The 23,722-nt window shown below is 43.1% G+C and overlaps 1 protein-coding gene across 4 annotated transcripts in view; it reads right to left on the reverse strand.

Annotated features, from left to right (window-relative positions):
- sema3c (sema domain, immunoglobulin domain (Ig), short basic domain, secreted, (semaphorin) 3C) overlaps positions 1-23,722 on the reverse strand; it is a 160,613-nt gene that overhangs the window by 43,140 nt on the left and 93,751 nt on the right. For all 4 annotated transcript variants that reach the window (XM_078553304.1, XM_078553307.1, XM_078553306.1 and 1 more), the window contains exons 5-8: positions 20,824-20,943; positions 18,513-18,603; positions 18,283-18,402; positions 10,552-10,694 (exon numbers count right to left, since the gene is read on the reverse strand). In XM_078553304.1, the coding sequence (XP_078409430.1) occupies positions 10,552-10,694; positions 18,283-18,402; positions 18,513-18,603; positions 20,824-20,943 (474 nt within the window). The remainder of the gene's footprint in view (positions 1-10,551; positions 10,695-18,282; positions 18,403-18,512; positions 18,604-20,823; positions 20,944-23,722) is intronic.

Below are 23,722 nucleotides of genomic sequence, written 5' to 3' on the forward strand. Positions count from 1 at the left end.
AAAGATTGGGGCTAGCTTGGGAGGAGCTCTGCGATTGGTGCAGGGTACAGACAGAGGCTGCGATGGGCAGAAGGGAGGCAGAATAGTTTGAGGGGCCAGGAGGAGCATTCCTGCTCTTCCTGGTCTATAGGAAGTTTTATAAAAAGCACTTACCTTCTTTAGCTGGTAGCTCTTGCCTCCCTTTTGCTGCTGGGTTTTCTGAGCCCTCAGAAACCCTTCTAGCAGCTTATAAATTTAAACCAGGCTCCCAATTGCACTATTGGGGTTTGATTTAAATATGATAATAAGTGCCTTTCCAAGATGGAACACACATATGCCTCACAACCTGCCTAAAGTAGGAGAGGGAGGTGGAACAACTTTCAGAAGGAATTCCACAGTGAAGGGGTCAAGATGACTGAAGCATGACTGTCAATGGTAGAGTGCAGATTGGTGCACAGCAAGCTGAGTCAGAGGAATGCATAGTTTGGGTTGGGTGTTGTCAGGCTGGAGGAATTTATAGATAAGCCAAGTAGGGGATAAGATATGTAGGGATTTAAACAAGTGGATGAAAATTTTAAATTTGAGGCTTGGTTACGACCCAGGAGCCAGATCATTAAAAGTGGATGGGATAGGTGAGCAGGGCTTGGTGCAGAATAGGATGCAGGCAGAAGATTTGTGGCTGAGTTGAAATTTACAGAGCTTGTTGGATGGGAGGCTGGCCAGGTGAGTATTGGAATAATCAAGTCTGGAGCTGACACAATTGTGGCTGAGATTTTCAGCGAGAGGGGTTCTGAGGTATGGAGGGAGGGGGTGATATCACAGACGTGGAAGTAGATGGTCTTAGTGATGGTGAGAATATGGTGTCAGAAGCTCGCCTTGGGATTGATTTGATGCTGAGCTGGCGAACATTTTGTTTCAACTGGAGGCAGTGGCCGGAGAAAGGCGTGGAATCAGTGGAATGGGTGCTGAGTTTGTGACAGGGCCCGAAGACAATGATTTTTGCCTTCCTAGTATTTAACCGGAGGAAACTGCAATTCATCTAAGATTGGGCAACTGATAAACATTTGACAGCTCAGAAACAGTGGAGGAGTTGAAAGAGGTGGTGCTAAGGTAGAGCTGCATGTTAGCAACAAGAAAGCTGACCAGGGCGCCCGGAGGGAACGGTCCCTACGGAACGCTGACAGGGGGTTGAAGGGAAGATGTGTTTGGTGGACACCCCATCACATCTTTATTTCTCTTTAGCTCTGAAGAAAAGTCATACGGACTCGAAATGTTAACTGTTTTTTTTTCTCTCCACAGATGCTGTTAGACCTGCTAAGTTTTTCCAGCATTTTCTGTTTTTGTTTCGGGTTTCCAGCATCCGCAGTATGTTGCTTTTAAGAAAGCTGATCTCCTTGCTTTCTCAATGTTCTATGATGATGACCCTAAACTGCATTAACAAGTTCATGATTATAAAGATCAAAATTAATAAATGTAATCATTAGAATTTTCCTTGCAATATTTGCAATATTAATGTGACTATTGAAAAGCTAATTTGAAGTCAATAGGCAAGATAATCGGTTGTGGTGGAAATGAGTTGGCGATTTGCTATCAGTCCATTTTGTGCTGTTGCCATTGATTAATTTCACCCCCACAATCTCAAAACTCTGACACATACATTTTTATCTTCATGATTTGATTTTATGATGTTTTGGTTTTCTTGCAGTTTATGTTCAACCTGTTTCTTTGCAGAGTAACAAAGACTAGTTAAACTTCTGTGGAATGTAACAAATTCCTCTATTTCTCAATTCTCTGGCAGCCTAGCAAACTCATATTTTGTGGAAAAAAACTCCTTTATGATGGCTTTAGATGGTGATGAGGAATGTTGCAAGCACATTCCTAACTTCAACTAAAGGAGAATCGGCCTATGAGACTCCCTGGGGAGCCCTTGGTTTTGTCCGAGGTTGCCTGGTGGAATTTTCTTATACAATGAATCCCCATATAAAAACGTGTCTTCTGTGGTTTTCCAACTCATTTTTTCTCTCTTGGTATTATTTGAAGGTCATATCACTTCTCTGGACAAGCAGAGAGCCCATAATTAGCACACCATTAACAAAGATAGAGGGTCGGATTTTAACTCATTCCAACCCCACCCACATATACACAGAGTTCAAATTGCGGCCAAAGCGTTTGCAATTGCTCCGCTTTGTTTATATTGCAGGAGTGCCAAACTGCTGCAGTTATTGGAGATGTAGCTGGGCTTGCATTGTGGTCTCACAACAAACTTTGAAAAATGATCTTCCTTATCTTCTTTGGAAAGCCTTTCTCTTTACTCAATTATATATATATATTGGCTGCCATTTTTTTCTTGTAAAAACCATAATACCATTATGAACAAATGTTCAAAACTATCAAGAAACATGCAAATTCTGGGTGCCAGGACTTTGGACTTCAGTTAACAATTTTTGCGCTATGGGTCCAATCTGGTATTTAATAAAGTACACACTATGTTCCAATGTGACATTAGGAACATAAGAGCGGGGCTAGAAGACATTGAGGCAGACTTCCACAGTGTCCAGAAGGTTTCCCAGGGATGTGTCACTGAATCGGGGGGAGAGTGCAGTTTTCTTGCCTTTCGGGGTCATGTCTTCTGTGCAGCAGTCCTGGGCTGGAAGCACTGAGAGGTGTGTGCGCGGCCACACTTCACATACGGTGCCCAACGTAAGGAAATGCCGAAGTGATGGTGCGGCGGGCCAAACAGCGTATTTCCTGGGAATGCATGAGTAATTGCATGAGTAATGAGGTGATATTGGGATGATACGGCGTGAAAACCCACCATTGCGGCTGCTGGGTAAAATGTTCTTTTTTCTGCACTTAGTGGAAATCTGGGGTGATTCCGCCCCCAGTCTTACTTGAGGTTTGTTAAATTTCAACCCTTGTTCCCTAGTTCTGCATTGCAATCAATGTCAAAAGACTTCATTCTCGCTCTATGGTCTATGTGACTCAGGATTTTGAAAACATGGATTCTATATTTTGTCAAAAGCTTCACACTGTAAATAATATTTGATTAACCTTAATATAAGAGCAAAGTACCCCAGATGTTGGAAATCTGAAATTAAAACCAGAAAATATCGGAAATGCTCAGCACGTCTGGCAGCATCTGTGGAGGGAGAAGCAGAGTTAACAGAGGACTATTCTGATGAATGGTCATTGGCCTGAAGCGTTAACTATTTCTCTCCTAATGTTGCTAGACGTGTTGAGTGTTTCCAGCATTTTCTGTTTTTACTTGATTAGCCTTGTTGACAGATTCATATGAAATAGAAAATTTCAGTAATTGACCAATATTTACACCCAAACTCTAACCTTTTCCACTCTTGCCAATGGGTGGAAGGGTTCCTGCGCATTGTATTCATAAAGCGGAAGGTACTCAGTGCTGTGGTTGCTTCAATCTTGTTTTGAATCTGAATCATGGCCTTACATCCTTCTTCATGCACCATTCTGTCTGCTTCCTATGTTTTTGTAAAATATCTAGTGTTAAACCAAAACCTGTCCCAATATGAATTACTTCTCTCTTCTATTTGTCACAGAGTTGCTTAGCTTGATATTTTCTAAGTTATATTACAAATGCGCATTCCCAAATTATTTATGAATAATGTGATCAGCAGCAGAGTTGGAGCAGAATCCTATACAACTCCATTAATCACTGCTCCCAGATAGAGCTCTTTGTCATTTATTACTGCATTTTGTTTCCTCTTGGCTGGCCAGCTTTCAATGGAGCCAATTAATTTGTTGTTAATTCCATAAACCTTGAATTTCTTTAGAAGTTTCACATACAGAACTTTACCAAATAGCCCTCATTCTCTAGCTTAGTAACTCTTAAAGAATTCCAGTGAATTGGTGGAGCTTGACATCTTTGCTTCTATTTCCATTCTGGCTATGCTTTATGACTATAGGGCTCATTTATTTGTGTCCTTAAGAAGTTTGCATACCACAGACGTTAGACAAACTGGTCCATAAATTTAAGGTTCATTTTGCACTTTTTTCCTGAATATTGGAATAACCAATGTCTTACAGTTCCTGAGTACAACCATATATTTTGTGCATTCAATAATTTTTAAGAGACAAATTCCTAATCATTAATGCCTTCCAATCAGTGATTATTATAACTATTGAATCATAAAATGGTTTCAGTACAGAAAGAGGCTACTCGGCCCGTCTTGTCCATGCTGGCTGTCTGTAAGAGCAACGCAGCTAGTCCCACTTCCCTGCCCTGTCCACGTAGCCCTGCAAATTGCTTCTCTTCAGATAATTATCCAATTCCATTTTGAAAACCATGACTGAATCTGCTTCTACCACACCCTTAGGCAGTGCATTCCAGATCCTAACTACTTACTGCATAAAAAGGTTTCCCTCATGTCACCTTCGGTTCTTTTGCCATTTACCTTAAATTGGTATCCGCTGGTTCTCAACCCTTCTGTCAATGAGAACAGTTTCTCTCTATCTACTCTGTCTATCCCCCTCATTGTGTATTAACATGAAAAGGTACGAATGGTGCTATCAAAAGAGCTAAATTTGACAAATGCCTTTATGGCTTTCATTCCAGCTCTTTGGACTCAATGGAGCTGAATTTCCACCTCCATTCACCAATATAACCTGGGTGGGAAAGAGAAGAAAATCAACCTGGAAGTCATTCTGTTGTTTCTCTACTGCCAAATGCTATTTTATTTAACATAATGCGAGAATTGGTACAAGGTTTACAGTATATCTGTTCCGATATGGGCAGATGTATCACAATTAGACACAAAGAGCAGGAATATGTCATATTTCCTGTCATTGGCGTCATAGCAACTCTGGGCACTAGGATTCCGGTGTGTTCCTTGTGTCTAGGTTTGCAATGGGCTGTAGGGATAGATTTTAAAATTAAGGAACCACTTTGACTAATAAGAGTACAGAGTGATCATTTGCGGTAGGCAAAGCAGGAAGTTTGAAATCATAAAATGCAAAAACAGTTTCAGCACTTCAGCGGCACCACCAGCCAACCTACACAATTACTTGTCTGTCCTGATCCAAGGCAATTGGCCTGACCTACCTGAAACATTGCCTGGAGTCCATCAAATTATTTAAATAATTCTAACCCTAGGAAATGGGCAGGGCCAAGGGCTGAGTCATGGGATTGGCAGAAATTGTGCCCCACTAAATTTAGACCATCACTCATACTGTGAGTATAATGACTCAGCAGAGCGGACAGGTTTCAATGAGAGACAGCTAAACTTTATTACAGAGAGCTTTCCAGGTGCTACATGATTGATGAGGACTCTCGCCAGGAAGTCTCACCCCTCCAGATTGCCAGCGCATTGGGCTCAATGGTGAGAGCCTTAACTGAACATCACGTGACCCCTGATAGACAGCAGCCGGGACTGTACCATCAGTTACCATGTTTCCTCCCCCTTTAGTGTTTTTTACAATTTCCATTAACAGGGAAACATTTGGATATCCATCAACATATACATATATACAATTTCAGGTGATTAAAGGTCAAGTCTCTCAGGTGCTTTCCTTATACACCTAGAGCAGCATAGTCTGCCACTTGAGGTTCCTCAACAGGATTGACAGGATCTGGATCTGCAGCATGAGGTGCATCATTGGAACGTGGCAGCTCAGGGTTTGGCAACTCTACAGAGACATTGGGCATGTCTATTCTAGGTCGATCAGTCACCTTAGGAATTGATGGTTCAATGTTAATCGCAGATGGAATAGTTAGTTGTTGGAATGTCTCTCTGGCATGAATTTGATCTAAGTGCTTGGAAAGATAATGGACCAGTCTCTGAGACAATGGTTCCAGGAGCTCAACAAGGTCCACTGCCGAAATTTCGCAAGAATACCGTGTCACCTCTAGTGAATGTGCGAGCTTTGCTGCATCGTGGTTAAATTTTTGATTATTCTGATTATGTTCTACCTTCTCCTCTAAATTTGGAAGCACCAGGTGTAACCATGTACATAGGCGGCATTTCGTCAATAATCCAGGCGGTGTTGAACCCGTGTTCGAATGTGGTGTTGTACAATAACTGAAAGGAAGGTGGGAAAGTCGAGATTCCAGAGTGCCTTCCAATAGCTTTTTCATACCAGACTTAAAGGTTTGTACTGCCCTTTCAGTTAGGCCATTCAATGAGGGGCGGTAAGGGGTTGTTTTAATATGTCTGATTCCATTCAGATCCATAAATTTCTGAAACTCTGTGCTGGTAAAAGTGGTGTCATTCTCTGAAACGACAATTTCAGGTAGGCCATGTACGCTGAAACTGTGACATAGCTTCTCTTTGGTTGCGTTTGACGTTGATGACTTGACTTCATATATTCCCATCCATTTGGAATGTGCATCTTCAATTAACAACAACTCGGTACCCAAGAATGGTCGTACGTAATCGACATGTAATCTAACCTTGGGTCGACCAGGTCACTCCCGCGGATACAGGGGAGCCGGAAACTGCAACTTCTGTTGTTGCTGACAGTGGAGACAGTGTTTAACCAAGTTTTCAATATCTCCATCAATGCCTGGCCACCATAAATAGCTTCGCACAAGCATTTTCATTTTTGATATACCCAGATGGGCACAATGGCATTCTGTCAAAAGCAGCTCTCTGCCTTGTGGTGGGACCATCACTCTTGACCCCCACAACAAAATCCCACCTTGGCAGCTCAATTCCGTCTGTCTGACATGGAATGGCCTCAATTCTTCAGGCACAGGCAAGTTTGGCCATCCTTTCAAGGAAAAGTCTCTGACTTTTGATAATGTTGGATCTCTTTTTGTCCAATTTCTAATTTGTTTCACACACACATACAGGTGAAGAATCGAAGTTCAATAACAGCACTAATTCCTGTGGAACGGGAGTATGCACAATACTGTCTGGCAACGGGAGACAACTGAATGCATCTGCATTTGCAATGTGTAGGCCAGGACGGTACATAAAAGTATATTCGTAAGCAGTGTCAAAGCCCATTGTTGTATCTGTTTTGATGCTACTGGTGGGTGGCCTTGGCCATGCTGAATAAATCCATTAATGGTTTATGCTCCAACACAATGGTGAAATGGCGACCATGCAGGTACTGGTGGAATTTCTTTACCCCAAATACCATCAATAAAACTTCCTATTCTAGCTGGGAATAGCCCTTCTCGGCTGTGGAGAGGGTTCTCGAGACATAGCCAATGGGCCTTTCAGACCCACTTTCCATTTTATGGGATAACACAGCTCCCATCCCGTAGGGAGAGGCATTACGTGTTAATACCAGCTCTTTTGATGAGTCGTAGTGTAACAATAGACACAGTGAATGCAGCAATTCTTTTACTTTCACAAAGTCTTCTTCCTGCTGCGGGTCCCCAAAACCAACAGTGGTTGTTTTTTAGTAACAGGTGTAACGGTGCCAACACAGTTGATAGATTTGGCAAGAAGTGGCTATAGTAGTTGATCATGCCCGGGAAGGACTTGAGTTCTGTTAGACTGGATGGTGATGGCACATCTTTTATAGCCTGAACTTTGTCTTCTACTGGGTGCAGTACCATGGCATCCACCCTGTGGCCTAAAGAAGTCACTTCTGGTGCCTGAAATGTGCACTTTTCCTTCTCTAACCGTACGCCGGCTTCCATGAACCTCCTCAGCACCTCCTCCAGGTTGGTCAAGTGTTCTGTCTTGGTTAACCCCGCGATGAGGACATCATCTACGTAGGCAGTTACTCGTGGGAGTCCTTGTAAGAAGCTCTCCATTATTCTCTAGAAGGTAGCACACGCTGATGAGAACCTGAAGGGTAGATGGGTGCACTGATAGAGACCCTTGTGTGAGTTAATGGTTACATACTCCATCGATGTGCTATCAAGCTCTAGTTGCTGGTAAGCTTGGCCTATATCCAATTTTGTATAGGACTTGCCTCCAGCTAGTTTGGCATATAAGTCATCTATCCTTGGGATAGGGTACTTGTCTAGTTTGGCTGCCTTCTCACAATCAATTTATAGTCTCCACAGATACGTATGGTGCAGTTGGGCTTAACCACTGGAACAGCCCATTCTGAGAATCGAACAGGTTGGATAATGCCCAGCTTTTCTAAACAGCACAGCTCTTCACCAATCTTTTCTTTCAATGTATAAGGCATAGGTCTTGCCTTAAAAGAGCGAGGTGTCGCTTGTGGCTCAACATGTGGCTTGGCCTCCATGTCTTTTAACTTCCCTAGTGTTATGAGACAGCTTTTGGTAAAGCTGAATTATTTAAAAATTCCAGAGGGGAACTTTAAACAATTGTCATAACCTATATTTTTAGTTGGTTTATGTTTGAGATACAGCTCTAAATTCAGTAATCCAGATCACCAGTTCTCAAGAAGCTTTATATTAAACTAAATGAAACATTTTATTAAGTTACAACATATAAAACACATACACATGGCTACAAATTACTACTATCATCACTTTTAACAAATTCCCAGAATAGCCTCCATTAAGACAACAGCAGCCCATAGACTTTCAGCAGACACCAGGCAAAGCATTTTCACCGTACAAATTCAAAATGAGGTTCCTTTCACTTTGGTTCATGTGGAGACAGTTATAGGCTTACAACTACTTTGATCTTACATTGCCTCTGCACTGCACACACAAAACTGCTGAAGTTATAACTAGCACAGCTCATTGAATGTAAATTCTCACTGTATCACCAGCCTCTTTGAACCTACCCCTTCTAACAATAAAACCCCTTTCATGATACCAATTTTATTAGCAATATAAACATAATTGCTTGATCTTTGCTTGCTAGGTGCCAGATTTCACTCGCCTTCTTGAATGCTCTATTCAAAAAATGCAAATGCACACTACCTCTGTTACACTACAAAATTAGTACACATCAAAGCACCCAGACTAGCTGGCTTTAATCCATTTAAGACATACTCACAGACTAAATCTCTATTTTATTTTCCAGTAATGTTGTTTACATTAATAGCTTCATGACACCTAGTTCATCCCAAAAAACCTTGTTGTATTTTCTTTGAAGATCTGGAACTCCATCAGATTTGAGGTGAAATATCTCAGACCAGTCGAGTTTGATCTTCTGTAGCCAGTCTCAGCCTAAAAGACTGGCTCCTTCTCCTTTCACTATTATTACAGGCAGCTGGGCTGTCTGTTGCTTGTAAGAAACTGGTACTTTGGTGATGCTCTTTACCTGAATGGATTCTCCCATGTTTGTCTTTAATTTGGTGCTTGTCCACTCCAGGTTTATTGGCTGTCTACCTTCATTAAGGTACCTGAAAGTGTGCTCTCCTACCACCATAGTTGAGGCACCCGTATCCACCTCCATTATTAGTGGTTTCTCATTAACTTGGATTGTCACAGTGATAGGTTTGGTTTTCACAGCTCTTACATTATACAGGGAGTAAACATCGGTGTCAGCAGCTTCAGTCTCTGCTGTATTCTTTAATTCGATCATGTTGATTTGCTGTTTTGCGGCTGCTTCAGCTTTGCCCTGCATTGCCTTACCATGTGACCTTTCTTATGGCAGTGATGACATTCTGCCTCCTTGAATTTACAGGTGTCCACTCTGTGGTCACCTCCACATCTATAACAACTTAACCTTGGAGTTGCTGCTGAAGCGTTTCTACTAGGCTTTTTCATGTTTCTCACAGTGGACATTGCATCTCACTTCGATGCTGTGGGTCTGGTTTTCATGCCACAACCGGTGGTAGGTTCCTACCCAACATGAAGTACAGTGCCATGTTCTATGTGTTGTAAAACCTGAGTCTCTTGCAGCACTTTCCATGGTGAGGGAGATTTCTAGGGTGAACTTAAAGTCGATGTCGACCTTGGTGAGTAAACGGCACTATATGGCGTCATCCTTAACTCCACAAACTAATTGGTTGCACAGCAATTCATTTAAGGTGTCCCAAAATTGCAGCATTTTGTTAGCTGTTTGGGGTTCACTACCTAGGACTCTCCTGGGGGCCTAACTCTGGAATTAAATTTAAAATGCTGCATTATTACAATGGCTTCAGCTGGAAGTGTGATTTCACGAGGTCCACGAATTCATTAAAGGACTTATAGAGTTGGGCGCACTCGGGGCTATCAGGCTGTGAATGAGGTTGTATGTCTTACTGACACATACAATCAAGAAGATGGCTTTCCGCTTTTCCTCCTCGATAATTTCATTCGCTACAAAATAATATCTGAGGTGCTCTACATACTGGCTCCAGTCTTCCATAGTTACATCATATGGATTGATTCTGCCGAAGAGTGGCATGACTGGTGAGTAGTCTGATAGACAGCAGGAGGGGCTATACCCTCAGTCACCACAGTGAATTAGGTACTCTGATTGCAAAACAAAATCTGCTTCAGAATTTCAATCTTTTAAACAAGACAAGCTTGGTTTATTCAATGGGCGGAATTTTATGCCAGTGGGATTTTATGGTCCCACCAAAATCAGTGGAGTTTGGAATGACTCGCCACATGTTACGGCCCCATCCTCGCTGCGATGGAGCCGTAAAATCCCGGCCAATGTCTTTGCAACCTGTCAGATGAATACTCAAGAAATCATGCAGTAATATAATGAGGTGGTCCAGAGCTTTACTTACGGGACATATTCTGGCAATCCTGGAGTGAATTTGCTTGGTGTTACCATTATCATCTGTCACCTTCTCCCGAAGAAAAAAGTACAATTTTGCATCATTTGGGTCTGTGCCATCAGGAATGATCTGGGCATCCACAAACACAGGCTCTAATAACAGAGAGAAGGGAAAATCCAGTAGTGAGTAAGGTATGAACGTCTTTGAGCTGACATTAAAGAGAGTTCAAGCTCAAATCAAATGTGATCTGATAGATAGTTTAAAACTTTAGAACATATTGCAAAATGATTATCACTATATGAGCAAGGTTAATAAAACAGGAAGTGTGCAGATGCATTCAAGGGGAACCTAGATAAGGAGATGAGCAACATATAGAAGGATATACAGATTGGGTGAGAAGAAATAAGGTGGGAGGAGGTTTGTGCGGAGCATAGACACTGGCATACACCATTTGGACTGAAATGCTGATTATTGCTGAAAAAGACATTTTGTTGAAGCTTTTCACCTTGCAATCATCAGGACAGTCGTAACAATGCCAATGGCAGGGGAAGCAACAACTTTATACTGTATGAGAAGACAGTGCTGATTGGTTGGTATGTGTACTCTGAAATTGAAATTTGAGCAACAGGTGAAGCTAGCTGTTTCACGCTGCTACTATGCAGTAGCAACACGAGTGGTATTTTCCACTATCAGTTTGCTGCCATCCACCCAAAAAGACGTTCTGCCTATCACACAAATGAGTAATGTGGTATGTGAATTTCAGTACCAGTGTGATGCTTGGTGTGTAAGCTGTATGTCCCATAGACTGGCAGATCATATCAAACACCATGTCCCTTCTGCTGTTCACAACAGGCAAGGTACAGACCGTACCCAACCAGCCAGTGCTTGCAATACTAAAAACACAGTGTCCAACATTAGATGTGATTGGACAATATTTGCTAAATAATCCTCATTTACACATGCTGGAAGCTACATATTTTAATACACAGGACCCTGTTCTTTGCAGACAGAAAGAACATGGAGACACATTGCGCCTGTTTCAGCTAAACAAAATGTGATAGTCATTTGCTGGTTTATCCTTCAGGGCAATGCCTTGACCAATGAGAGTAAAGCTTCCTTAAATTCTAAACAATGCTTGGCAGTTAACTGTCAGTCACCATTAACTGTTGCATTCTCCATGGCAATGCCTCTAGCAATCGGAGTCCACTTGCCAACCAATCAGCACTCCCTTATATAGTATAAAGTTGTTTCTTCCCTTGACATTGGTATTCTTGCAATTGTCCTGATAAGTGCAAGATAAGAAGATTTGACAAAATGTCTTTTTTCAGCAGTATTCAAGTTCTGTACTACAAAATGACTATTTGAAATGCTGCTTCTGTATTGACAATTCTATGCAATAGCATTTATATATAATTCTATATAATGGACCATTAACATTATCTGAAAAACTGTGATTAAAAAACCTAATCAGCTTATGTTACATACTTCCCATCTGGAATGGGGTTTGAACCTACAATCTTCTGGTTCAAAGAGGAAAAGCACTACCAAATAAGCCTAGCTAAAATATTAAATAAAATGATTGTCCACATAACCTAGACATCTGAAATGACTAGTTTCTATAACCACGTATGGATGAGCCAGCTGACCATGGCACCATGACACAGGAGGCCATTCAAGAGGGGGGAGCAAAAAGACAAGTGGTAGTTGTAGGGGATTCTATAATTAGGGGAATTGGTAGCATCCTTTGTAAGCAGGATCGAGAGTCCTGCATGGTATGTTGCCTGCCCGGTGCCAGGGTGAGGGACATCTCTGACCGTCTTGAAAGGATATTGGAGAGGGAGGGGGAGCATCCAGTTGTTGTGGTCCACGTCGGGACAAATAACATAGGTAAGACTAGGAAAGAGGACCTGTTTGGGGATTACCAGGAACTAGGAACTAAATTAAAGAACAGGTCCTCAAGGGTTATAATCTCTGGATTACTACCCGAGCCACATGCAAATTGGCATAGGGACGCGAGAATAAGGAAAGTAAACACGTGGCTAAAGGAGTGGTGCAGGAAAGATGGGTTCCATTTCGTGGGGCACTGGCATCAGTATTGGAACAGGAGGGATCTGTACCGTTGGGACGGGCACCACCTGAACTGATCTGGGACCAATGTTCTAGTGAAAAGGGTAAATAGGGTGGCCAACAGGACTTTAAACTAGAAAGTGGGGGGGAAGGGAAGGGTATAACTCCAAGAAGTATGACTAATGGGAAACAAAGCAGCAGGTTAGCATGTGGGGGGGTGGATTCAACTTCATGGAAAATTATGAAAAAACTGAAAAGAAAGGAGAGCCCAGGAGAGGCTATTAAAGTCCCCAGAACACAAAATAGGACAGAGTGTTTGGAAAGGGCTAGGAATCTAACTTCAAGCACATCAGATAAAGGGACGACAATGAGAAAGGGGAGGGAAATACAGGACTGAAGGTGTTGTATATGAATGCATGCAGTATACGAAATAAAGTAAATGAGCTTGTGGCGCAGATTGAAAATGGCAGGTATGATGTGGTGGGCATCGCAGAGACATGGCTGCAAGGGGATCAGGACTGGCAGCTAAATATACAAGGATATATATCCTATCTAAAAGATAGGCAGGTTGGCAGAGGGGGTGGGGTTGCTTTGTTAGTAAGAAATGAAATTAAATCGATAGCAAGAAATGATGTAGGGTCAGATGATATAGAATCTGTGTGGGTAGAGTTGAGGAACCACAAAGGTAAAAAAACCATAATGGGAGTTATGTACAGGCCTCCGAACAGTAGTCAGGATGTGGGGCACAAGATACACCAGGAGATAGAAAAGGCGTGTAAGAAAGGCAAGGTTACAGTGATCATGGGGGATTTCAATATGCAGGTAGACTGGGAAAATCAGGTTGGTAGTGGATCCCAAGAAAAGGAATTTGTGGAATGTCTGCGAGATGGTTTTTGGAGCAGCTTGTGGTGGAGCTCACTAGGGAACAGGCAATTCTAGATTTAGTGATGTGTAATGAGGCAGATTTGATAAGGGAGTTTAAGGTGAAGGAATCCTTAGGAGGAAGTGACCATAATATGATAGAATTTACCCTGCAATTTGAGAGGAAAAAGCTGGAATCAGATGTAATGGTATTACAGTTGAATAAAGGCAACTACAGAGGCACGAGGGAGGAGCTGGCCAGAATTGACTGGGAGATGAGCCTAGCAGGAAAGACAGTGGAACAGCAATGGCAGGAGTTTCTGGGAGTATATTGGGAGACACAGCAAAAATTCATCCCTATGAAGAGAAGCATACTAAAGGGAGAATGAGGCAACCATGGCTGACAAGGGAAGTCAGGGACAGCATAAAAGCTAAAGAGAAAGCATACAATGCGGCGAAGATCAATGGGAAACCAGGGGATTGGGAAGCCTACAAAGACCAACAGTGGAAAACTAAAAAAGAAATAAGGAGGGAGAAGATTAAATATGAGGGTAAACTAGCCAGTAATATAAAAGAAGATTGCAAGAGTTTTTTAAGATATATAAAGGGTAAGAGAGAGGCAAAAGTGGACATTGGGCTACTGGAAAATGACCCTGGAGAAGTAGTAGTGGGGAACAAAGAAATGGCGGAGGAACTGAATAGGTACTTTGCATCAGTCTTCACGGTGGAAGACACGAGTAACATCCCCAAAGTTCAAGAGAGTCGGGTGGCAGAGGTGAGTATGGTGGCCATTACCAAGGAGAAGGTGCTAGGAAAACTGAAAGGTCTGAAGATGGATAAATCACCTGGACCAGATGGATTACACCCCAGAGTTCTGAAAGAGATAGCTGAAGAGATAGTGGAGGCGTTAGTAGTGATCTTTCAGGAATCACTAGAGTCAGGGAGGGTCCCAGAGGACTGGAAAATCGCTAATGTAACCCCCCTGTTTAAGGAGGGAGTGAGGCAAAAGACAGGAAATTACAGGCCGATTAGCCTGACCTCAGTTGTTGGTAAGATTTTAGAGTCCATTATTAAGGATGAGATTTCAGAATACTTGGAAGTGCATGGTAAAATAGGGCAAAGTCAGCATGGTTTCATCAAGGGGAGGTCATGCCTGACAAATCTGTTAGAATTCTTTGAGGAGGTAACGAGTAGGTTAGACAAAGGAGAGCCAATGGATGTTATCTACTTGGACTTCCAGAAGGCCTTTGACAAGGTGCCGCACAGGAGGCTGCTCAGTAAGGTAAGAGCCCATGGTGTTAGAGGCAAGGTACTAGCATGGATAGAAGATTGGCTGTCTGGCAGGAGGCAGAGAGTGGGGATAAGGGGGTCCTTCTCAGGATGGCGGCCAGTGACTAGTGGAGTTCTGCAGGGGTCATTGTTGGGACCACAACTTTTTACTTTATACATTAATGATCTAGATGAAGGAACTGAGGGCATTCTGGCTAAGTTTGCAGATGATACAAAGATAGGTGGAGGGACAGGTAGTATTGAGGAGGCGGGGAGGCTGCAGAAGGATTTGGACAGGTTAGGAGAATGGGCAAAGAAGTGGCAGATGGAATACAACATGGGTAAGTGTGAGGTCATGCACTTTGGTAGGAAGAATAGAGGCATAGACTATATTCTAACTGGGGAGAGAATTCAGAAATCTGGAGTGCAAAGGGACTTGGGAGTCCTCGTCCAGGATTCTCTTAAGGTTAACTTGCAGGTTGAGTCAGTAGTTAGGAAGGCAAATGCAATGTTGGCATTTATTTTGAGTGGAGTAGAATATAAAAGCAGGGATGTGTTGCTGAGGTTTTATAAGTCTCTGGTCAGACCACATTTAGAATATTGTGAGCAATTCTGGGCCCCGTATCTCAGGAACGATGTGCTGGCCCTGGAGAGGGTCCAGAGGAGGTTCACGAGAACGATCCCAGGAATGAAAGGCTTAACATATGAGGAACGTTTGAGGACTCTGGGTCTATACTCGATGGAGTTTAGAAGGATGAGGGGAATCTGATTGAAACTTACAGAATACTGAAAGGCCTGGGTAGAGTGGACGTGGGGAAGATGTTTCCATTAGTAGGAGAGACTAGGGCCCGAGGGCACAGCCTCAGAGTAAAGGGAAGAGATGAGAAGAAACTTCTTTAGCCAGAGACTGGTGAATCTATGGAATTCATTGCCACAGAAGGCTGTGGAGGCCAGGTCATTGAGTGTATTTAAGACCGAGATAGATAGGTTCTTGATTGGTAAGGGGATCAAAGGTTATGGGGAGAAGGCGGGAAAATAAGGTTGAGAAACTTATCAGCCATGATTGAATGGTGGAGCAGACTCGATGGGCCGAATGACCTAATTTCTGCTCCTATGTCTTATGGTCTTATGGTCTTATAAGCGGTAACATCGGTTTGGGCTGACAAGCGGCAAGTAACATTCGCGGCACACAAGTGCCAGGCAATGAACATCTCCAACAAGAGAGAAGCTAAGCATTGCTGCTTGACATTCAATGGCATTACCATCACTAAATGCCCCACTATCAACATCCTGGCGATTACCATTGACCAGAATTGAACTGGACCAGCCATATAAATATGTGGCTACAAGAGCAGTTCAGAGGCTAGGAATCCTGTGATGAGTAACTCACCTCCTGCCTCTCGAAAGCCTGCCCACCATCTACAAGGCACAAGTGAGGAGTGTGATGGAATGCTCTCCACTTGCCTGGATGAGTGCAGCTCCAACAACACTCAAGAAGCTTGACACCATCCACGACAAAGCAGCCCACTTGATTGGCACCCCTTCCACAAACATTCATTCCGTCCACCACCTATGCACAGTGGCAGCAGTGTGTATCATCTACAAGACGCACTGCAGAAACTCAGCAAGGCTCCTTAGACAGCACCTTCCAAACCCACGACCACTACCATCTAGAAGGACAAGGAGAGCAGGCACATGGGAACACCACCATCTGGATGTGCCCCTCCAAGCCACTCACCACCCTGACTTAGAAATAAAATGCCATTCCTGCACTGTTGCTGGGTCAAAATCCTGGAACTCTCTCCCTAACAACACTGTGGGTGTACATACACCACATGGACTGCAGTGGTTTAAGAAGGCAGCTCACCACCACCTTCTCAAGGGCAACTAGGGATGGGCAGTAAATGCTGGCCCAGCCAGCAACATCCATATCCCATAAATGAATTTTAAAAAAAAATCACTTTCAGCTGCCATTTAATTACTATTTTTTCTTAATAATCCATATACAAATTTCAGGTCAGTTTCATAAACCAAAAAATACTAAATTATACAGACATGAAACTAAGAATATCACTAGACTAAAAATATCCCTGCTTTTAAGTTATACTTTGGCAGTGAGGATGCCTGATGGAGCTTTCTTGTTTATGGTTCTGTACTAAGTGAGAATTTAAATGAATATGGCATTACGTTCAATCTAGTGAAAAAAAACTTCCAAAAATTATAATTAGTTATTCGTTGCATTGGTGTCATTAGCTGCAACTAAACTTGTTCACTGTGACTAAAATTATCTTGATCTAATGATGCAGACGACCGTTATAGAATCCAGATTTACCTTCTCACCCAGGGCAGAGTCGGGAACTCCAAGTCCCAGCAGACCTCAGAGTTTCCATGCATTCACAGACCTGAAGTGGCTGCATATGCCCAGTTTGGCATTTTAGGTTCTTTGGGCTAAGGACCAGCCCAGTGTGCCTGTGCATGAAGGAAAATGGCATGAAAACCCAGATCATGTGAACGGGAGAGGAATGCCATTCAAAACAAGTGTCCCAGGTAGTGGACAGGGAGAGGTCCCAAAAGGAAGTTACAGGTAGGGGACAGAGACAGGGGGCAGAGACAGGTTCCAGTTAAGCCAATTAAAAAAGAAAGGAGCAGAGAAACAGGCTTGAAACAGGAAAAGGGCTGCGGGTAGCAGACATTAAGTGAAAAGGGCTCAGGAGAAGCCTCGAAGATTCAAGAAGGCAACAGAAGGTTGGTGACTGTGTGCTGCAGGCCGTTGGGGTGAAGGTACCCCTTCAGAGCAGCAGTGTTACGCCCAGCGCAGCCAAAGAGCTGAAGTTGTGACAGTGAGTTGGTACTTGTGTGCATATTCGAAAATCCAGGTGAATGGAATCTCAGGAGATGAGACTGAAACCCTGCGAGGTGGGCCATTGTTGAGTCCGTTCAAGTTGGAATGACTTATGGAGAGAATTCCTAGGTTAGATCTTCGAAGTTGAAGATTGGAATCTCTCCCGAGAGAGACAGAGGTCTGGGATTTCTGGCCCTGCCCACCGCCAGGATCTTCCAGTCCCGCTGAAAGTCAATGGGCTATTGGCTGGCCCATCACATTTCTTGTGGTGGCTCCTGTCACTGTGGGGTCGGAAAATCCTAGCTTGATTTTTGGTGATATTGGTTGACTCAGTGTTTACTGATGTCCCGGTGAGTTTTTGAGAAATCTGGGGACTCTATTTTGGTCGCATTTGGCACTTATTGTGCATGTGGTCTGTTCGACCACAGTCACTTGTTAATTCATGTATACTCAAACATCCAGGGTTAATATGAGTTACAAGACAGATATTGTAAATTGCTTTAACTTTCTGACCTTGTATCGTAAAGTTAATTTTTGTTTGTTTTAAACCCGGGGAATCCTGTGGTTTTATTCACTAAGTGTCTTGAATCCCAAACATTACTTACTTTAAACAAAGCATTATCAGTCCCTAATTAGATCTTACGAACAACTTGGGAGTCTGATCAAGGGTCATAACATGAGTCCTAAAGAAAGGCACGTACCACTTAACCACTTGGAGTTGTGCTGGTCTGTCCTTATACCATTTCTCTTTGTTACACTGCGAAATATTGCTGCATCAGTACCCATGAAGTCTATGTACATTCCTGAAAACAATTCTTCATCTAGAGAGAAAGTGAAATGAGGATCATAAATATAATATGTTTAAAAATATTTCAATATTGTCACATCTTAAAAATATGATCAGTTCTTCCATTTCGTCTGTTCTACTCACTGATCATAAAGGAGACTGTGTTAACCTGAGGGTTAAATGAGCAGCGGCCCTTTCCAGATTCATTCTTTGATTCAATTATAAACATTTGATCCTGCAAAATAAAAAGATGCAGTGAGGGAAGTTAATTGTTAAAGTATAAAACATGTGTAACGTACAGTTAGCTGGAGTGAGTCTCAGGTAGAATACAAGTGTAGGCTGTGAGGGGCAGGAATTCTTTGAAGCCTGTTTCTGGGTGTGCCTTGGTAGGTTGGGGCAGTCGGTGGTGGCAGAACAATGAGGGCGTGGTGGTGGAGAATGTGCGGTGGTGTGATCGAGGAGTAATGTGGAGTTGGCAGGCACTTGTCATCCACTTGGCTCCATGGGAATGATTTTTATAAGTGCAAATAAAATCTCATCTTTTGTTGGAGAATATGGAGTAAGTCAGATCCTGCTCCTACGCCATTCACCCCAAACCAATTTCTGCCAGTGAACCTGAAACAAGTGCTTGACCCATCACTGGGCTATGGAAGTAGATTAAAGCCTGTATTGGGCAACCTCAGGAACATCTCCAAAATGGCCTAAACCAATATCAGGTCAGAGCTCCTTTGGAGCGGACATTATTTTCTTAAATTAGCCCATTTTTGGGATGCTTTAGCACCAATTTCTGCCCATGCGCAAAATCAGCCTCTTCATTTCAGTGTCAAATATCCCACCATTTTCATTATATATTTAAAAGTTTGCTGTTTCAATGAGGTCCAGCTGTATGAGGGCTTTGGGTAAAGGCTCTCTATCTGATAAACCCATCCTTGCTTTCTAAGGGGAAGCTAATTGCAAGGAGAAATGCATATGTAGGAAAACTTTGTATTCCAAAATACTAATTATTACTGTTGTACTTAAGCAATATTATGGACAGGCGTTGTCAGCATTTAAGAAGGTAACACTTCTACTGTTTCTCTTTATTATCCTTCTTTCTGGTGCGAAAGCAAGTTGGTGCCAATTCCCAATTATATATGCACCAAACTGTGCCAGAACATTTACCGGAATTCGGGTTCTCAGGCTTGAGGTACCAATAATAATTACTGTCTTAAAGCTTGTAGAAGTCATAAAGTGTTTTGTGTTCTAGTTTTAGTTAATTCGGCTGGAGGTACAGTGTGAGCTTCATTACTCATGCCACTACTGCTGTATACCCTGCCTCTGCAATGCAATTTGACCCCATGTTGGCCAACACTCAAGTTTCTTACCATTGTCTGTGATAAGGATTTTATTTTTTGAGCATCCCATTAGGTCCAGTAGCCAGCCTTAAGGGAATAAAAATGTCATTTTTATCTTTCACACCACATGGATTCTGTCCTGCTTAGTAATCTAAAACTGGGCAGGCATTGAAAAACCATGAAGAATTAAATAACTTGCTATTTCCTGTCTCAGTTGGAAGAGCAGTGTGAAAGCATATGAAATAAATTTGGATAAGAAACTGGAAACAAAACTGCAAGTGAATCATAGGTCATGCATCGATAGACCATAGCCCATCTTGTACAATCAGCAACGTTGCAGGGTTGGATTGGGCCACAGGTTGGATTCAAATGGGGAAAAAGAAACAAACCTCCAAGATGTTAAGGACGGTTCTGATGAAATGTTAGCATTCATCATTATAAATGGAAAATGTGAAATGTAAACTGGCTAAATAAGTTGTAATTTTGTATTTTGCACAGTTAGTGGGCGGAATCTTACGGCTCTGTTGAGGCAGGGGTGGGCCTGTAAAATGCAGTGAGCCATTCAAAAGCCCATTGACTTCGACAGGACCGTAAAATCCCACCCGCATAAAACTCAGCCCAACATTTCTAAGAACAAAGGTTGTACACTGTACTTTTATGGGAAGCTAATGAAAGTCTATTTAGCAATTTAGGTAAATGTTTTTTCAAAGTAAGATGCAGCTAGTTTTACAATTTTGTAAGTGGTCCCCTGAAACTATTGCTTCCTGGCAAATGCTAAGAATGCTTTAACACGTTGCATCACTGTTCTCTGGACAGCTTTTCCCTACCTAACAATAGTAACTCACATCAAAGTAATTAATTACAACAAGTATTTTGAGATGTTTTTGAGCAACGCAATAAAGTATTTTGTAAATGTAAGCCTTTTAAAATAGAAGGACCTGAAATATTTAGGAACTAGAATGCAGGGCAATAATTACAAGGATTAGAATGGCAGTATTAAACTGGATATTACAGCATTGCAGTGACAGAGAAACATCTCTGTGGTCAGTGCTAGAGTCAAATGCACAGCAAGAATCTGTAGATTTATATAATGACCATTTCATTGGTGATATGATACTAACCTCCGATCGGCGGCCTCTGTTGATATATGTGCAGATGGGGCTAAATGCACCACTCCCACAAACAAATAGATGAGTTCGATTATAAACTTGAATGACACGAACAAAGTTACCACAACCATTCTGTCAAAAACATGAGAAAATCATGAAGAGGGCAGTAATCAAGAGTCACTATTAAATAATCTGTAATATGTATGAACTAAAAAAAGTGATGGGCAGAATTTAATCCAGCCCATCACAACAGGAAACATAATTGTGGGAGAAGCCTTGCGTCTGTCTCCCAGCTGCAAAGGCGGGAAGAGGCCCACACAGGAAACTCACCCACTTGCATTGTCATTAAGGCTCATTCATGAGCCAATTATCACCAACTATCCCTGAGCCCATCGGAATTTAATGGTAGCTCAGGGATTAAATGGAAGCCACACAGCTTTCCTGTGCTGCCTGAAAACCGCCAGCAAACACTTTAGGATTTGCCAGTGGCCTACTGGCGGGAGGGGCCCTTGTTCAGGCACTTCAGTGCCCAATTGAAGAACCTGGCCTTGCGAAGTGGGGGCCACCCTCCTGCCCTTGCCTCTGACCCCCCACTCCTCTCTCCCACAGTCCCCTGACCGCATCTTCCATCTCGCCTTCATTCACCTGAGTCTCGGGATCCAGCGATGATTGCTGGTGAAGTCCCCGCTGCATTACCGGCAGCAGCCACTGCTAATGGTGGCACTGCCAGCATGGGGAAACTGCCAGTCTCTGATTGGTCTCTGATTGGCCGGCAGCTCTCGGCAGGTGGGATTCTGTCCCCAGGGTTCTAATTCTCAGGGAAGGCTTGAGGCTGGCCAGTTAAGTGCCTGAGAGGCACTTAATTTGGTCGAGTGCTTACCACAGAATTGACATGGGTTTTCCATCCATTCCCTGACTAAATTTTTACTAACAGAGAGGTACAACCGAGTCAAATATTCTCTTTGACAAATATGAGAATTTTTAAACACATTGAATGATTTCAAGGGACATAGTGAATATTAGTTGTGCTCCCCATTTTCACAATGTTATTGTTTACACATCTGCTAAACAATTTGCACCAAAACTGCACTTTTAATCTTTTTTTCAAAACTTTGGTTCATTACTGTTATTGACATTTAGCAAGTATTTTGCTTCAGTGTTTACAAAAAGAATGATGAATCCTGAATTAGTTAAAAGCCAGGTGAGAAGTGACTAGATGGGATATATCCAAGGGTCTTGAGAGAAATAGGGGAAACAATTGCAGAGGTTAACATGGAGAGTGTGATAGAGAGTGGACAATGAAGGTAGAGCTAATCTGGGTATTTACAAGCCAATTAGTTTAGCATCTGTGGTATGGGGCATTTTGGAGTCTTTACCTAAAGAGGAGGTTACTAAATACCAAGATGATGAGAAAATAATTAGAAGGATGAGTTTCAGAAAGGAAGATCAAGCTTGACAAAGCTGATAAAGTTCTTTGTGGAAGAGGCATATATAGTGGATGGGAAAAATGAATTGGATGTGGTGTAACCCTTTTGGAGTTAAACAATTAAACTAAATTAACAAAATAAGGGATAAAATAAACACAGCCCCTAAGTCAGGTCAGCTGTAATACCAAGGACAAAGTTTAAAGGAAACTTACAAACATCAAACCAAAATGTGATTAAAGGGGTCGATAAAACACCCTAGTCCCCGCGGTGCCCACCGGACACGGAAGGCCTCGGGAGTGCCGGCAGACACCGCGTGCTCCCTCTCCAGGGACACCCGGCCGCAAATGTAGCTGCAGAAGAGGGCCAAACAATCGGACGGGATGACCCCCTCGATCGCCGGCTGCCTAGACCTGTTAATGGGCAACTTGGCCAGGCCCAGGAGCAGGTTCATGAGGAGGTCCTCCTCCTCCTCCCTGGCCCCCCTCCGCACCAGGTACCTGTAGATCAGGATCATGAGACTGAAGTGCAAACAAAACAGTAATAAAAGGTTTTTCAAGTAACTGAAAAGGGAGTGCAGCCTACCACACCCTATATAAGCATGGTCCACGGACTCTACAAGACCACAAAAAGGGCAGGTATCCTGGGAGTCCGTGAACCTACGCATCCTTCGATTGTAGGGGACTGCTGCATGCAACACCCTCCACCCTAGGTCCCTGATGGAAAGCAGGAGGACACCTCCATAGAGGGCCTCCCAACGGGGACCTCCGCCACCAGGCAGCAACAAGGCATGCCAGGGCGTGTCCGGGCGGTGGGGGAGGGCAAGAAAGTGAAGGGTGTGCAGCAGCAGTCCTTACAGAAAGCTCCTCTGCGCCGTGCCAAATGACACGGAGAGCATGTCCCCGAGGCGGCTCATATTGCGGGATACCAGCACCCGAGGGAGGGTTCGGGGCTTGGGGCCAATGTGGAATTCCGTCCGAACAGGGGAACGTTCAGGCGGAAGACCACCGCGCACCTGGGCCACCTCGAGACCTAAAATTACGAGCTTGGATGTGGTGTACATGGGCCATCATTATGCCGTTGATAATATGTTGCCCAGGAATTTATTAATGAAGATTAAGAGCTATGGAATTAAGGTGAGGGTTGCAAATTAGGATAGGAATGATCTCCTAAGGAGGAACTGGAAGGGGGAGGGGTAAGGCGGAATTCAAAAGTGAAGCAGCTGCTCCAAATTAGCCCGAGGCCAAAGCCAAAGTTGTTATTAGCCCTCATTCCAGTGGAAGTGATAAGTTGCAGGTGCCAAATAGGGCTCTGGGGTTGGGGCCAGGTAAGTCTGATTGGCTCCTATGCTGAACCAGCCTGCCTGTAAGTACAGTGGTGGGGTTGGGTAGGGAGGTGAAGCCAAGCAACGTAAGCCTGGGTCAGCTGCAGCATGAGGTATTTTTGTACAGCCAGGAACCCTGCTCCTGTGGCTGCATTGTTAAGTA

The sequence above is a fragment of the Cetorhinus maximus genome, chromosome 12 (assembly GCF_964194155.1).
Source record: "Cetorhinus maximus chromosome 12, sCetMax3.hap1.1, whole genome shotgun sequence".
NCBI classification, from domain to species: Eukaryota; Metazoa; Chordata; class Chondrichthyes; order Lamniformes; family Cetorhinidae; genus Cetorhinus; species Cetorhinus maximus.